Consider the following 17,352-nt stretch of genomic DNA (forward strand, 5'->3'; position numbering starts at 1 on the left):
TGAAGCACATAAGTCATATTAAACAGTAAAGTTGACTGTAAATGTACTTATTTTGGTGCAGCCAAATTTGAGTGAAAATTGATTTCGAACAGATTAGCGCAGCGATGAATTTTCACATGATGTTTACAGTAGGTGTAACATCAAGGAATTTTCAAAGAAAAATATTCCCAGAAAACACAAAACAAAAGATTAAAATAGGGTTTGCACACCAAATGACTGGTGATACTTCTCAAATGTCGCAAAGAAAATATTCATGATTTTTATCAACACTATCATCTATTTCTTGTTTTGTTTCGTACGAGTGTTTGTATGGACTTACCAGTGAGGACAAACAGGTCCACAGCCATTACCATGAAGCGTTTAAATCTATCGATGAGGTCGGATTGTGTGATGGGGACAACACTGAGTCGTTTCTTCCGTCCAAATGTCTCTAACACTGACGTAATGATTCCAGGCTTTCCCTGTTTGGACTGGGATTGGTCCACGGATACCGCCCGATTGATTCCAGACAATGCTCTCATGCTGCCATAAGACAAGTGACTTTCTGTGTCACTGGAATGGATGTCCTCATACGGAAGATCTAACGATAAATGGAACTTTGAGCTGATCTGTCTGGAAGGATTATTTGTGCCAAATGCTGGGAGGTAGGGATACCCCAAAAGGGTGTGTCCTTGGAAGGAAAATTGAGGGGAGGAGAAAGCGTGCCGGGATCGACTAGCTCCTATAATCAAATAAGTCAGTGTTAGCATGTTTCTTGTTAAAGACAAAAGTGAACAAGTTTAAACACATGATAACTGCAAATGGTTAGTGGTTATTAAAACCATCTGATGAAATGACAGAAATCAAATTTCACTCATTAATATTCATACCATAGTATTATACATTTTTTACGAATTTTTGGATAGTTGAAAAACTGTGCATATGACTTACACAATTTCCATGTGTAGTATTTATCTATTATCATCATTTTTTAAAATTTTAATGTATTTATTAATTACGTAAGTGAAAAGTCATTAGGTATGCAGTGTAAAAGTATGAGATTAGGCTGCCATGGGAGTTGGTTTACACAATCTGACAATTACAGAATGGAATTCTACAAACAGTAGAATTTATACCAAAAGTGTTAACACTAAAATACTGCAAACTTTCCTGACATTTGTATGCTTCAGGATTACTTACTATAAACCCCGATTTCTCAAAACAAACTTAAGTCCCAGACTGACTTAAGTCTTAAGTTTCCATATAAGTTACACAAGGAGAAAAACTTAAGTTTTGACTTAAGTCTGCATTTTTGTTTCGAGAAATCGGAGCCTGGTGCCTAGGATGATAATTGTCTGTGATGATGAGGAAGGGTACCTACCATAAACACTTGTGGTCTGTGATGAGGTTTGACGTGACATCCACAGTGGTTTAATTTCCTGACTAGCACACTCTATGTAGTGTAGGATGCCAGCCATCGTTCTTAACTGTACCGCTCTCATCATTTGTACTTGCTTACATGACTTATTTCCTGTTAAACAGAAATCACACTGGACTTTAAAATAAATTTTTGGAATACATGTATTTTTATAAAACTTGTTTCCATGGTTTACATGATTAATTCATAACAATAATTGATACACCTTAACTTTCCTTTAATGACTTTACATGCCCTCTCTAATTCTCTATTGAACCTTATTTTATCTGCCCTCTTTATTTCTCAAGTGAATCTTATTTACATGCCCTCTCTAATTCTCTATTGAACCTTATTTTATCTGCCCTCTTTATTTCTCAAGTGAATCTTATTTACTTGCCCTCTGTAACTCTCTATTGAACCTTATTTTACACACCCTCTGTAATTCTCCAGTGAACCTTATTTACTTGCCCTTTGTAATTCTCTATTGAACCTTATTTTACCCACCCTCTGTAATTTTCTAGTGAACCTTGTTTACTTGCCCTCTGTAATTTTCTAGTGAATCTTATCTACTTGCCCTCTGTAACTCTCTATTGAACCTTATTTTACCTGCCCTTCTGTAATTCTTTAGTGAACCTTATTTTACCGACCCTCTGTAATTTTCTAGTGAACCTTATTTACTTGCCCTCTGTAATTTTCTAGTGAATCTTATCTACTTGCCCTCTGTAACTCTCTATTGAACCTTATTTTACCTGCCCTCTGTAATTTTCTAGTGAACCTTATTTTACCCGCCCTCTGTAATTCTCTAGTGAGACTTATTTATTTGCCCTCTGTAATTCTCTAATGAACCTTATTTTACAAGCCCTCTGTAATTCTTTTGTGAATCTTATTCACTTGCCCTCTGTAATTCTCTAGTGAACCTTATTTACCTGTCCGCTGTAGCTCTTTGTCCTCCAGGTATTTCAGCAGCTCCATAACTTCCTCAACCCTCAGTATATGTAATGATCCACTGGCACTAGAAAAAATTAAATGTCAAAGTTCATACTTTGTTCCAGATACATGTTTACCAAAATATCTTGAAAAAGAATCTGAACTTCAATCTACAGTAGGTAAAAGTAGACATGTTTGATGAATCTTAAAACTAAGAATTGCCTAAAGTGCCCAATATTTGATGTCCCTGGCAAACGTGTGTCGCGGGAATTGAAAAAGGCGGCCGGATATAAAGGCCTGGATATTAAGACATGGATAAATAAGCAAATTTCAAGTATTATGTTGATCACCTTATGTTTATCTCAGCATTGATTAACAATAGCAAAGATCTTAGAACACTAAAACAAATCATTTAGGACCAGAGAGACGAGAAATAGACTGCATTGAAGGTTCCTTCTCAGCTATCCCTGATCTTTTTAATCTTCTTTGATTAAGAATGGTGGGAATCCTATTTCAGAATAATAAACTGTATACTAACCTGAACTCCCTCACCACTATGGTTGACAGAAGAAGCTGTATGTTGTCCACACATCTCTGGTGTTCTCCTAGACTGTCCTGGTCTCCATCCCTGCAACGGTAATAGTTATATACAATGTGCTACATACACTGAAGTCTCTACACGGGATATACTGTACATTATACAGGAAGTCAACAAAGGAATCTAAAAGATGCCTTCATCACAACTCAAATACTATCTTCATAGTCATCTTGAGAGATTCTTATGATATATAGTGAATCAAATAAAATTGTTCATGCATTCATTTTAATTCATTTCAACATGGGAGCCTACCTGTATGACCTGTTAATTCGAGTCAGCATGTTGGTGAGAGTTTCCACTAGGCCAACTTCCAGCATCATAGATCCAAATATAGGGTCTTTGGTGAACAACTGTCAAATATTGGTAAAAAATCGAACGTAAAATTTCCGATTCAACAATGAAACTTAATACATTTATACTGTTACCTCATATGGATACATGTACCACTTGCCATCCATATATACAAATTGTAATTCTGTGAATTTAAATTTCAAGAATTGTTTTCTGTCAATTGTGATGAACAATGCCCAGTGTATATTGTGAACAGTGACTTACCTGTATACTGTGAACAATGACTCACCTGTATACTGTGAACAGTGACTCACCTGTATACTGTGAACAATGACTCACCTGTATACTGTGAACAATGACTCACCTGTATACTGTGAACAATGACTAACCTGTATACTGTGAACAATGACTCACCTGTATACTGTGAACAGTGACTAACCTGTATACTGTGAACAATGACTCACCTGTATACTGTGAACAATGACTAACCTGTATACTGTGAACAATGACTCACCTGTATAATGTGAACATTGACTAACCTGTATACTGTAAACAATGACTCACCTGTATATTGTAAACAATGACTAACCTGTATACTGTGAACAATGACTCACCTGTAGTGCGAGGAGGAGACTATTACTACAAAGCTCTGCGTCGTACACAGTCATGTCCAGCAGAGATATAAACAGACCAATGGCTGCCTGCTGTAGTGCTGAAAGCTCTCCTAAACACTCTTCAAGGTCCAGCCTGCGAAATCAAAAGGCCACCAAAATGAATTAAACAAACTTCAAAGGAACCTTTACTAAAATGATATACATGTTATTCTGTATTTTTAAAATATTTGTGAATCTTCCATCTTTTAATCTTAGGAGAAGCCCCTACCTGCTGTTGAAGGTGAATGGTCTGCCATTGATAAGTGAGATGACCTCCTCTATCTGTTCTGGGTGGGTGGGGTACTGGTAGAACTGAGCACTAATCAGTAGGAACCCCATCTTCTGTAGGAAAGTGTCAACCAGGTCAGAGTTGGTCTGTGTGGCTCGCTTCAGGTAAACCATCAGCAACTGTGGATCACAAAGTTATGGAGTTAATACTACTAGCCACGTTATCTAAACAGACATTCCATGTAATTTAAATATCAAAATTTATATGATTCCAGATTTGACAAAACTAAGAATTGTCTGTCAACATAAAAGCTTATGCTCCCATATATGAAAGCACGACAATATCATCGAGATAGGATATTTTCTACTTCATAGTGAGGTTATAAAAACTGAATGAATGTCTCTTTTACAACAGTTACTGGGCAGGTTGTTGAGAGAAATACCTTAAGTACAGCTGTCCTGATTTGTGGAGAACTGTTGTGTGCGAGGACAATAAGGATATCAGGCTTCAGGACTTTATTGAACACCTTCTGTGTAGTACTGTCTGGCATGGTCAGTAGGACGCTTGACAGGGTCTGGAGAAGGCCTGTCAAACATACAGCGAAATGAGTGTGGACTTAAGCATGGACGAAATGTAGCATCAGAAGAGCAGCAACCTTTCAATTTCTACATGACTATATACAGGAAAGCAAGGCTGGCCTCTCTCTTTGACATGTCTACCTACCTACACATAGGGCAGTAAGACCTCTTTCTCTCTCCGACAGTAAGACCTCTTTCTCTCTCCGACATAACTACCTACCTACACACAGGGCAGTAAGACCTCTTTCTCTCTCAGACATAACTACCTACCTACACACAGGGCAGTAAGACCTCTTTCTCTCTCCGACATAACTACCTACCTACACACAGGGCAGTAAGACCTCTTTCTCTCTCAGACATAACTACCTACCTACACACAGGACAGTAAGAGCTCTTTCTCTCTCAGACATAACTACCTACCTACACACAAGGCAGTAAGAACTCTTTCTCTCTCCGACTTAACTACCTACCTACACACAGGGCAGTAGGACCTCTTTCTCTCTCGACATAACTACTACCTACCTACACACAGGGCAGTAAGACCTCTTTCTCTCTCAGACAAACTACCTACACACAGGGCAGTAAGACCTCTTTCTCTCTCCACTAACTACCTACCTACACACAGGGCAGTAAGACCCTCTTTCTCTCTCCGACTTAACTACCTACCTTACACACAGGGCAGTAAGACCTCTTTTCTCTCTCTCGACATAACTACCTACCTACACACAGGGCAGTAAGACTCTCTCTCTCTCTCTCCAACATAAACTACCTACCTACACACAGGGCAGTAAGACCTCTTTCTCTCTCGACATAACTACCTACCTACACACAGGCTGCTCAACCTCTTCTCTCTCTCTCCGACATAACTACCTCTCACTACCTACACACACAGGGCAGTAAGACCTCTCTTCTCTCTCCGACATAACTACCTACCTACACACAGGGCAGTAAGACCTCTTTCTCTCTCCGACATAACTACCTACCTACACACAGGGCAGTAAGACCTCTTTCTCTCTCAGACATAACTACCTACCTACACACAGGGCAGTAAGACCTCTTTCTCTCTCAGACATAACTACCTACCTACACACAGGGCAGTAAGACCTCTTTCTCTCTCAGACATAACTACCTACCTACACACAGGGCAGTAAGACCTCTTTCTCTCTCAGACATAACTACCTACCTACACACAGGGCAGTAAGACCTCTTTCTCTCTCGACATAACTACCTACACACAGGGCAGTAAGACCTCTTTCTCTCTCAGACATAACTACCTACCTACACACAGGGCAGTAAGACCTCTTTTCTCTCTCAGACATAACTACCTACCTACACACAGGGCAGTAAGACCTCTTTCTCTCTCGACATAACTACCTACCTACAACAGTAAGACCTCTTTCTCTCTCGACATAACTACCTACCTACACACAGGGCAGTAAGACCTCTTTCTCTCTCAGACATAACTACCTACCTACACACAGGGCAGTAAGACCTCTTTCTCTCTCAGACATAACTACCTACCTACACACAGGGCAGTAAGACCTCTTTCTCTCTCCGACATAACTACCTACCTACACACAGGGCAGTAAGACCTCTTTCTCTCTCCGACATAACTACCTACCTACACACAGGGCAGTAAGACCTCTTTCTCTCTCAGACATAACTACCTACCTACACACAGGGCAGTAAGACCTCTTTCTCTCTCCGACATAACTACCTACCTACACACAGGGCAGTAAGACCTCTTTCTCTCTCAGACATAACTACCTACCTACACACAGGGCAGTAAGACCTCTTTCTCTCTACCCTCCGACATAACTACCTACCTACACACAGGGCAGTAAGACCTCTTTCTCTCTCAGACATAACTACCTACCTACACACAGGGCAGTAAGACCTCTTTCTCTCTCCAGACATAACTACCTACCTACACACAGGGCAGTAAGACCTCTTTCTCTCTCAGACATAACTACCTACCTACACACAGGGCAGTAAGACCTCTTTCTCTCTCAGACATAACTACCTACCTACACACAGGGCAGTAAGACCTCTTTCTCTCTCGACATAACTACCTACCTACACACAGGACAGTAAGACCTCTTTCTCTCTCAGACATAACTACCTACCTACACACAGGACAGTAAGACCTCTTCTCTCTCAGACATAACTACCTACCTACACACAGGGCAGTAAGACCTCTTTCTCTCTCAGACATAACTACCTACCTACACACAGGGCAGTAAGACCTCTTTCTCTCTCCGACATAACTACCTACCTACACACAGGGCAGTAAGACCTCTTTCTCTCTCCGACATAACTACCTACCTACACACAGGGCAGTAAGACCTCTTTCTCTCTCCGACATAACTACCTACCTACACACAGGGCAGTAAGACCTCTTTCTCTCTCGACATAACTACCTACCTACACACAGGGCAGTAAGACCTCTTTCTCTCTCAGACATAACTACCTACCTACACACAGGGCAGTAAGACCTCTTTCTCTCTCCGACATAACTACCTACCTACACACAGGGCAGTAAGACCTCTTTCTCTCTCCGACATAACTACCTACCTACACACAGGGCAGTAAGACCTCTTTCTCTCTCAGACATAACTACCTACCTACACACAGGGCAGTAAGACCTCTTTCTCTCTCCGACATAACTACCTACCTACACACAGGGCAGTAAGACCTCTTTCTCTCTCCGACATAACTACCTACCTACACACAGGGCAGTAAGACCTCTTTCTCTCTCCGACATAACTACCTACCTACACACAGGGCAGTAAGACTCTCTTCTCTCTCTCCGACATAACTACCTACCTACACACAGGGCAGTAAGACCTCTTTCTCTCTCAGACATAACTACCTACCTACACACAGGGCAGTAAGACCTCTTTCTCTCTCCGACATAACTACCTACCTACACACAGGGCAGTAAGACCTCTTTCTCTCTCCGACATAACTACCTACCTACACACAGGGCAGTAAGACCTCTTTCTCTCTCCGACATAACTACCTACCTACACACAGGGCAGTAAGACCTCTTTCTCTCTCAGACATAACTACCTACCTACACACAGGGCAGTAAGACCTCTTTCTCTCTCAGACATAACTACCTACCTACACACAGGGCAGTAAGACCTCTTTCTCTCTCAGACATAACTACCTACCTACACACAGGGCAGTAAGACCTCTTTCTCTCTCAGACATAACTACCTACCTACACACAGGGCAGTAAGACCTCTTTCTCTCTCAGACATAACTACCTACCTACACACAGGGCAGTAAGACCTCTTTCTCTCTCAGACATAACTACCTACCTACACACAGGGCAGTAAGACCTCTTTCTCTCTCAGACATAACTACCTACCTACACACAGGGCAGTAAGACCTCTTTCTCTCTCCGACATAACTACCTACCTACACACAGGGCAGTAAGACCTCTTTCTCTCTCAGACATAACTACCTACCTACACACAGGGCAGTAAGACCTCTTTCTCCTCTCAGACATAACTACCTCCGACAGGGCAGTAAGACTACATAACTACCTACCTACACACAGGGCAGTAAGACCTCTTTCTCTCTCGACATAACTACCTACCTACACACAGGGCAGTAAGACCTCTTTCTCTCTCCGACATAACTACCTACCTACACACAGGGCAGTAAGACCTCTTTCTCTCTCCGACATAACTACCTACCTACACACAGGGCAGTAAGACCTCTTTCTCTCTCTCGACATAACTACCTACCTACACACAGGGCAGTAAGACCTCTTTCTCTCTCCGACATAACTACCTACCTACACACAGGGCAGTAAGACCTCTTTCTCTCTCAGACATAACTACCTACCTACACACAGGGCAGTAAGACCTCTTTCTCTCTCAGACATAACTACCTACCTACACACAGGGCAGTAAGACCTCTTTTCTCTCTCAGACATAACTACCTACCTACACACAGGGCAGTAAGACCTCTTTCTCTCTCCGACATAACTACCTACCTACACACAGGGCAGTAAGACCTCTTTCTCTCTCAGACATAACTACCTACCTACACACAGGGCAGTAAGACCTCTTTCTCTCTCCGACATAACTACCTACCTACACACAGGGCAGTAAGACCTCTTTCTCTCTCAGACATAACTACCTACCTACACACAGGGCAGTAAGACCTCTTTCTCTCTCCGACATAACTACCTACCTACACACAGGGCAGTAAGACCTCTTTCTCTCTCCGACATAACTACCTACCTACACACAGGGCAGTAAGACCTCTTTCTCTCTCCGACATAACTACCTACCTACCTACACACAGGGCAGTAAGACCTCTACCTACCTATACACAGGGCAGTAAGACCTCTTTCTCTCTCCGACATAACTACCTACCTACACACAGGGCAGTAAGACCTCTTTCTCTCTCAGACTCCTCAGTGTCGGCCTCTGGAACATCAAACTGTACATCTGATCTCGGCGCATACAGTCCTTCCTCCTCATTTTCTGATTGTCGAGGAAATGTGGAGATGTGTAGCGAACTCTCCTGTAATATCACGGGGAAGTTGTTGGTGACTTTGTCGAGTCCTATATCAGATGCCTCGGTGGGAGAGGAGCTAAGAGAGCTGCTGTCCCCAGTCGTTATACTGATAATGGGTCTGGAGTAGGATGCCTCGTGGCTCTCAAGGTCTGATACAGCCTCGGAGGTGTCCACTAGTGCATTGCTCATTCCTATTCTCCAAGGTCCAACTGCAATACATATACAATGTCAATAAAAGATCTCACACATGATCTCACACATAGAGTTTTAATTGATAACAAATAAAAGATAAATAATACTTCACACTTAAACTACATTTGATCAAAAGTATATAATTTTGCTGTATATTAAAAACATTTAAACCATATTAAAGATGACTGACTTTGGATGTTAAAAAACCCTCAATTTTGGTGACAACGTTTGCTGTACAGTAAAATTATTTGTTGACTACCTGCTCAACAATACTTTTGTTGTGATTTAGTATTCACATACCTTCTGTTTTGATGTCCTCCTCTGATGGAGCTGTCTGGAGGATGTTTGGGTACTCCATTGACTGAGAGTCCTCGGGACTTGTGACACCATTACTGGCAGAATCAGATAAATCTGGGCCTGCAATATATAGCATTGACTGTAACGTGTAATCTCTCATTTCAGGATTACGTAATGAACAACTCAAATTTTCATTATAGTTCACATACAAGATAAAGCTACATTACGACTATCAATATTCCTGTATAATGTTGTGTCTTTGGGTTATCTAAATAGATCGTTTTATAATTTACTAGAGTCAGTTAAGTGTTGTTCTGCAATATACCTGTGTTTGAGCTAGACTTTGACTCTGAAACACATGACTGAATGTCCTGCTGGCTTGGTCGTCTGATCTGGGTCAAATAGTCCTTCTTCTTCATTGCATTTGTTTCTGGCAAATCTAAAATGTAGAATGCAACTGTACAGTAGGAATTCTTTCATTCAGATTTGTTGGTATCATGTATACATTAATTGATAATAGCTTGAGCTTTTAAAAGTGATAAAAGCCTTGTAGAAATCTTGTCTGATTCCCTTAGTTGATACAAAGACTTACCCCACCACAGAGTGAAGTAGAAATCTTGTCTGATTGCCTTAGTTGATACAAAGACTTACCCCACCACAGAGTGAAGTAGAAATCTTGTCTGATTCCCTTAGTTGATACAAAGACTTACCCCACCACAGAGTGAAGTAGAAATCTTGTCTGATTGCCTTAGTTGATACAAAGACTTACCCCACCACCACCAGAGTGAAGTAGAATCTTGTCTGATTGCCTTAGTTTGTCTGATTGTCTGATTGCCTTAGTTGATACAAAGACTTACCCCACCACAGAGTGAAGTAGAAATCTTGTCTGATTGCCTTAGTTATACAAAGACTTACCCCACACAGATGAAGTAGAATCTTGTCTGATTCCAAGACTTACCCCCACCTTGTCTGATTCCTTAGAGTACCCCACCACAGAGTGAAGTAGAAATCTTGTCTGATTCCCTTAGTTGATACAAAGACTTACCCCACCACAGAGTGAAGTAGAAGTCTTGTCTGATTGCCTTAGTTGATACAAAGACTTACCCCACCACAGAGTGAAGTAGAAATCTTGTCTGATTCCCTTAGTTGATACAAAGACTTACCCCACCACAGAGTGAAGTAGAAATCTTGTCTGATTCCCTTAGTTGATACAAAGACTTACCCCACCACAGAGTGAAGTAGAAATCTTGTCTGATTGCCTTAGTTGATACAAAGACTTACCCCACCACAGAGTGAAGTAGAAATCTTGTCTGATTGCCTTAGTTGATACAAAGACTTACCCCACCACAGAGTGAAGTAGAAATCTTGTCTGATTGCCTTAGTTGATACAAAGACTTACCCCACCACAGAGTGAAGTAGAAGTCTTGTCTGATTGCCTTAGTTGATACAAAGACTTACCCCACCACAGAGTGAAGTAGAAATCTTCCTTGGCATGGTTGATGTAGGTGCTTGCTGCAGGGTGGACATTCAACAGGAAGTCGCACATTGACACAATCAGATGGACATCAGGAGGAGATCCCATCATACTCTGACAGATACTGACCACAGACTGACCGATATCTGTGGAGAACGAAGGCCTGGCATCCTGGATCCTCTCCTATAAGAAACATCTACATTTCATTTTTTTTGTATACCTGATTCCCATACCTGCCCTGTTACAAACACAATCCTATTTATGAGTTAAAGACCACAAAAATCTGTTTCATTAGTATTTACTAAGCATTCACTAAGAATTTACTTTTTATGAACTTAACTGAATAAACAAAGTTCTTGAAAAGCTGAATATTTTAAATGCAAGTTTATAGGAGAAAATTATCCAAGATGAAAATATTTGAAATGCCATGTCACGAGCCCTTTGATATATTCTTTAAATTTTTCTACATCTACAAACCTATCATTTCAGTATATGAGTATGGTAAGGGTTTGAACACTTACCCTGTACATGAGGAACACTTTGTTGAGAATATTTATAGACTGGAACTGTTTGATATTGAAGGTCTGTAATGGGTGGTCCTCTCTAATAAGAGATGCCAGAGCACGGAACATGAGCAGAAATACCCCGGAGTCCGATCTTTCCCAGATACGCCAGTTGAGGAGGAGTTCCTCAATCACAGACATGTTGGTTACCACTGCCTCCGACTTACGCCGTAAAACCAAGGGCACATCACCCATGTCAGTACGGAACAGAGACTCGCTCACACTGGCATCCATCAACACCTGTTGTAATAAAATAAATGCAAAATCATGGATCTAATCAATACAGTAGTGAAAGTTAGACTCCAAATTAACCTTAAAACAGGAAAAAGTTTCTACTACTCATCCATCAACGTTACCAGGTAAATTTTCAAAGGATTAGCTGTGTAGACAATATGGTTAAAATTGCAAATTCACCAGTACAGGAAAATGTCTTCTGCTTTTCAAAGTTTTTAGTCCTGAATAGAACAATAATTCTAGTCTTGTTTGTTTATCAACATTTAATTCTTATGCAGCTATATTCTTACTGTAGAAATCCAAGAACTACAAACACCAGCCACACATGAAGAGGTCTAATTTTACCTTGAGTGTATGATAGCCTACACAGCTGTGAGAGCTGGTCAGGACCTTGGTGAGAAGCTGGTGGCCAGAGCAGGCCATGTAATCCCGGCTAATGTAGGACGAGTGGTTGACGAAGGCAAATAACAATTGCAGGGCCTTGGACTGATACAATTCCTTATCAGAATATCTCTCATCTTTATCCTCATACACCTTAGCAACCAAAAACAAAATAGCAGACGCTCCTCCAACTTCCTCAAGAGCTTTCTCCAGAATATAGTTAGTGTGAGGAGTGATCTCCCCTTGGACCTCCATTGATATATTACTTGGTTGCTGTGACAACAGACTTGTGGTAACACTTGTTAGTCCCAGGTTATTTATAATGGCTGCCGAGTCTTCAGTGATAGGACCGACCTTTGAGTAGTAACCCATCTGGTCAGCATCCCATGCGTTGTATGTAAGCACTAAGTTGGCCTTAAAAGGAAGTTTAGAAACAATTCTGAAAACTAATCCTAAGAAATCATAATTTTGATTTTACTGTCATCCCAATGCTTATCTAAAACTATATTACAATTTGTATGTAATTTTTTTTTTTTTTTTTTTTTGTAATTTGTACAGGAACTAATTTTCATACTCAACTTTAGTTATCAAAGTAATTCTATTCATTATAGAAAGGCAATAATTTTCAAAATAGAAGGTATATCCTTTTACTAGACAAAATAATTAGGGTAATATAAGTATACTTACTCTGAGATTGTCAAGGTCATCGTCTTTGAGTCCCACTAGGGTATCCATGGCGACACCTCCACTGGAGACAGTAGCCTTGGAGAGTTTGGGAGGGTAGGAGCGCCCCATCCCTGTACTATCACACTTACTGAGGGTGTGACAGCTTGGCCCCAGAGTGTACAGATGTAAACTTTCCTCCTCTTCAACACAACATCCTAGAAAACAGGAGAGTTACATACAGTTCACTATATCTCCTTCTGATGATTTAGATCAAAACTTACATTTTGAATATTTTTAACATTTCATTTTTGTTTGTTTTTAAAAAATAATAATGGACCAAAAATTATTTTGTCTTATTTTCTGACCAAATCTTTTTTCTTCAAGCAAAGAAATTCTCATAAGCATCAAAAATATTTGTTAATTGATGTTAATTAGCCAAATTTCTGTTACCTCTGAAAAGCATGAATGATGCCAGTGACCACGATGCCACTGGGCCAGTCTCTGAAATATCATCTAACAAATGTCCCAGACAAACATTTAGACAGTGGGTGTCACTCAGGGTATGTTTCCTTGGTGATGGTGCCATCTGATGCTGGAGCCACAGGGTGTGTGTCCTGCAGCCATCTAAGGTCAAGGTCACCTACAGCATAAGCTTCAAGGTAGGTTAATTTAATTGACAAAAAAGTGTAAAGTTTATTGATACCACCACAATTATATTGAAGCTAGTTCAAATAAACTTTTCAATGCAACAGTAATCTCTGAGAACTTTATATGAAACAGACATCAAGTACATGTAACTTAAAGATGCAAAAAAAAAACCAACAAAAAACCCCATTGGTCTCAAGAATTGCTAATACATAAAAACTCTACGCTGTATCTTTTACAATATAAATTATTTATTTTCAATTTTTTTAATCAAGGATATTTCTTTTTATTTCATACCCATATTCTCTTATCTGTGGAAAGATAATTCATAACCTGACACATTCTCTATACATCGAAAGTATATTCACTTGAAAAGCAGCTGAAACTTTTGTAAACTATCTACAACATTTGACCTTCAACCTCTTACCTTGCCCTTTAACATTTCCTGTTTTGGGAAGGTGTCATCATTGCTCAGTTTTTTGTCGTGTTCTTCACTGTAACTAACCACCAGGTGATGCCACTGTTCTAGGTGAAGGCAGTCCTTAAATACAGCCTCCTTCTGAATCGGCCCAGTGATCTTGACAGTTGCTGATGTAATTCTGTTTTACAAAATAAATCACAGGAATAAACATTACAAATAAAATATTCTCTGTCTTGTCATCCAATCACCACGAATTTGTCAAATGATGTTTTTTTGTTTTGTTTTTACAATTAAAATGATAATCAGCAGTGTACTGGACCTTTTAGTAAAGATTAAATACCTAAACAGAAGACTCCTTGTGGATATGTTCACCCAGATCTCCAACAATTCGTCCTCGTTGCCAATGGATACAACATGGAGGAGGTTTTTGGAGGCTAGGGGCTCAGACTGACTTCGGAGTGTAATTGTGTCTGACAACTGTCCATCTACAATGACACACAGATATTAAACAAGGCCCATGATAACCTATATGTATATCTACTTAGTATTGTGCTTAGTAATTGAATAAATGAATTGTATATCAAAATAAACAATCATAAAATACTGTTTAGCTATTTCATAGCCATGAAAAATTACTATATGTAATATTTAATGAGACCAGTTAACCACTTAAAGCTGTTTGCTATTGTCAATTTGTTATGACATTGATATTAGATGGAACTGAGAAGCTATGGCATCTAAGTTTCACACTTTCAAAAACAAAGAAAATAAAACAGCTGAAAAACAGTATCTACCTAGGTGCTGCTTTTCTTTATTCCTTACCTTCCGTTGAACTTGAGAAATCTTGCATCTTGGCTGACCATGTATGACCCTGAGTTTGGATAGCATTGTCAGATATCTGTAGCCACATAGCTACACTAAAGCCCTCTATCCCAGGGGGCCAGACCAGGCCTTCGCGTACCTCTTGAGTGATAGCCGATAGCTGCCATGGCTCTTGTTTTAAATGACTTTCACTATCATCTATATCCTTAACAACATCAGCAGCATCATCAATGTCAGATGGAGACATAAATGATGAAGAGGGTCCAGTCCTATAGAGATCAGGCCTATTATCAAGTTCACTTGACCTCTGGGAAGTAGATGATGACCTCTTTTTCTTCTTGTCCTTGACCTTCCTTCTTCTACAGGGGAAAGTCACTGAATGATGAGGCATGGTCCGTGAGTTTTCAACTATAGACAGCAGAGTGGACACTACAAGATCCTGTTAAATATGGAAAAGTAAGAAATGTACAACAATGAGGCTGACAAACAAATTTGACAATGGAAAAGATAATTAGAGTCAATAAAACTGAAGTATTATAGTGCTACATGTACACAAACCTGTGGTATTCCAGGATGCTGGAGAAGACGGACGATCTTCTGGAGTTCCTGGGCCGTCAGGCGGTGCTGGGCCAGTAGTTGAATCAAGGACATCAGGGCCTTTTGTACTGCAACCAAATATACGATATTTACAGTATCAATAATACTTACACTACAGTGTACTAATTTGTACAGTACTAGTACCACTACAGGTAATTTTAGCAATTAAATTGAGATTTCTATATAGGACAATTATGTGAACAATAATAGTAAAGTTTTAAAAAAAAAAATATTTATTGCACAATTCAGTCACAGATAACACAGTAAAGTTTTACAACTTTTCTAGTCCTAATTACAACAGATTTCACTCGTTTGTATCTGTATGTTTGACAATACAATACAAATTACTTTCTATATATTGTTATTGTACAGTTACACATCTCTCTCCTTACCAGATTCTTTAGTTGTTTTTGACACCAGTTCTTCCCAGAATCCTTTCAAAATATCATGTAGCAATCCCTGGTGTATAGAAACATTATAATTATACACATGTTTTAATGTGCTTTTGGATTTAAGACAAAGCCTTGTAGTTTGAAAAGACACTGCTTAAAATGTACTAGAATAAGAGTGTTGATACAATTAAAGGAAAAAGACATTTTTTGATATTATAGGAGATTGAACAAGCTAAAATAAAGTAAGCTCATGTTGCATAATACTACTAGGAAATGTTGAAGCAAAAATCTGAAATCCTGAAACTTTAGGAAGATAATTTCATAAAACATAAACGTTTTTAAGTCTCCAATGAGAATAAATCAATCATTATAATCACCTCCTCACAGACGGCCAACACAGCCACATGGTTAGACCCTAGTGTCTGTAATAACTTCACAAGGACGTCTGGCAGGATCTCGTGGCCACATCCCTGTCTCTGTGATGCCACCAGCAAGTTGACTACGAGCCGGAAGATAGCTGGGTAGTACTCCCGCTGTACTTGCTGGTCCTGGATCCCAGCCTTTTTCAGATCTTCATCCGACATCACTTCGGTATCCGCGTCATATCCACGCTCCGTCGACCCGTGATGATCTAGGTCCTCGTCACTGTGGTTTTGTAACATCTGTCTTACATCATCATCTTCTATGTGGTCTTCCTTCACATACTGACGACAAATAAAAAGTAATACGGGTTAGGTAAGGGACATAACTCCATCACTGCAATACACTTTAAAACAACAAAATTGACAAAAAAGAAAATGTCAATCCATCATGACAAACCTATAGTGTAAGGTCGAGTTATAGGATACAAAAACAAAGTACATGTAATTAAAACTAAAGTTTGCAGCAAACATGACATGACTTTGTAATACATAGAAATAACACTCAAAGTGACACACACCAAGTTCTGTAAAATTGTGGTAAATGGGGTAACAGGAAACAAACTTCCTCTTGTATCAATAGATACAGATTATTAGACTGTCACTTATACCAATTAGTTTAAAGAATAGATAGATAGATAATAGATAGATAGATAGATAGATAGATAGATAGATAGATATCTTTATATCCTCCATGTGTATGAAGATTACCAAAATAATTCATAATAATGATTTAGAAAAAGAAGAACACTATACAAATGTTACTGTCACTGATTACTATACACTGATGGCACGATGGCCATATAATTTACTAGGATATGTAATTTACATTACAGTCTCTCATATAGTAGCTTTAGCATAGCTGCAATGCTAACACTGTTCATGAGCATGACATTATATTCGATATCAAGATATTGTCTACTGCCTAGTATGACTTTTGCCAAACTTGTTTCATCCAGGTCTGAGAATGTAATATATATACAATGTAGTTCGTTCTACCAAGTATGTTGATGACATTATCGAATAATATATCTCAAG

General features: G+C 39.5%; 1 protein-coding gene across 4 annotated transcripts in view; it reads right to left on the reverse strand.

Annotated features, from left to right (window-relative positions):
• LOC138318086 (lysosomal-trafficking regulator-like) overlaps positions 1-17,352 on the reverse strand; it is a 58,629-nt gene that overhangs the window by 18,860 nt on the left and 22,417 nt on the right. For 3 of the 4 annotated variants that reach the window (XM_069260171.1, XM_069260170.1, XM_069260173.1), the window contains 22 exons: positions 16,273-16,599; positions 15,896-15,962; positions 15,465-15,571; positions 14,907-15,345; positions 14,425-14,569; positions 14,091-14,262; positions 13,469-13,658; positions 13,040-13,233; positions 12,317-12,766; positions 11,696-11,977; positions 11,159-11,357; positions 10,026-10,139; positions 9,704-9,820; positions 9,067-9,420; positions 4,537-4,679; positions 4,095-4,273; positions 3,827-3,959; positions 3,174-3,271; positions 2,862-2,951; positions 2,323-2,408; positions 1,361-1,510; positions 320-721 (listed from right to left, as the gene is read on the reverse strand). In XM_069260171.1, coding sequence (XP_069116272.1) covers positions 320-721; positions 1,361-1,510; positions 2,323-2,408; positions 2,862-2,951; positions 3,174-3,271; positions 3,827-3,959; positions 4,095-4,273; positions 4,537-4,679; positions 9,067-9,420; positions 9,704-9,820; positions 10,026-10,139; positions 11,159-11,357; positions 11,696-11,977; positions 12,317-12,766; positions 13,040-13,233; positions 13,469-13,658; positions 14,091-14,262; positions 14,425-14,569; positions 14,907-15,345; positions 15,465-15,571; positions 15,896-15,962; positions 16,273-16,599 — 4,438 coding nt within the window. The remainder of the gene's footprint in view (positions 1-319; positions 722-1,360; positions 1,511-2,322; positions 2,409-2,861; positions 2,952-3,173; positions 3,272-3,826; positions 3,960-4,094; positions 4,274-4,536; positions 4,680-9,066; positions 9,421-9,703; positions 9,821-10,025; positions 10,140-11,158; positions 11,358-11,695; positions 11,978-12,316; positions 12,767-13,039; positions 13,234-13,468; positions 13,659-14,090; positions 14,263-14,424; positions 14,570-14,906; positions 15,346-15,464; positions 15,572-15,895; positions 15,963-16,272; positions 16,600-17,352) is intronic. The other variant, XM_069260172.1, reaches the window with a different exon arrangement.

Source organism: Argopecten irradians, chromosome 3, assembly GCF_041381155.1.
Source record: "Argopecten irradians isolate NY chromosome 3, Ai_NY, whole genome shotgun sequence".
NCBI lineage: Eukaryota > Metazoa > Mollusca > Bivalvia > Pectinida > Pectinidae > Argopecten > Argopecten irradians.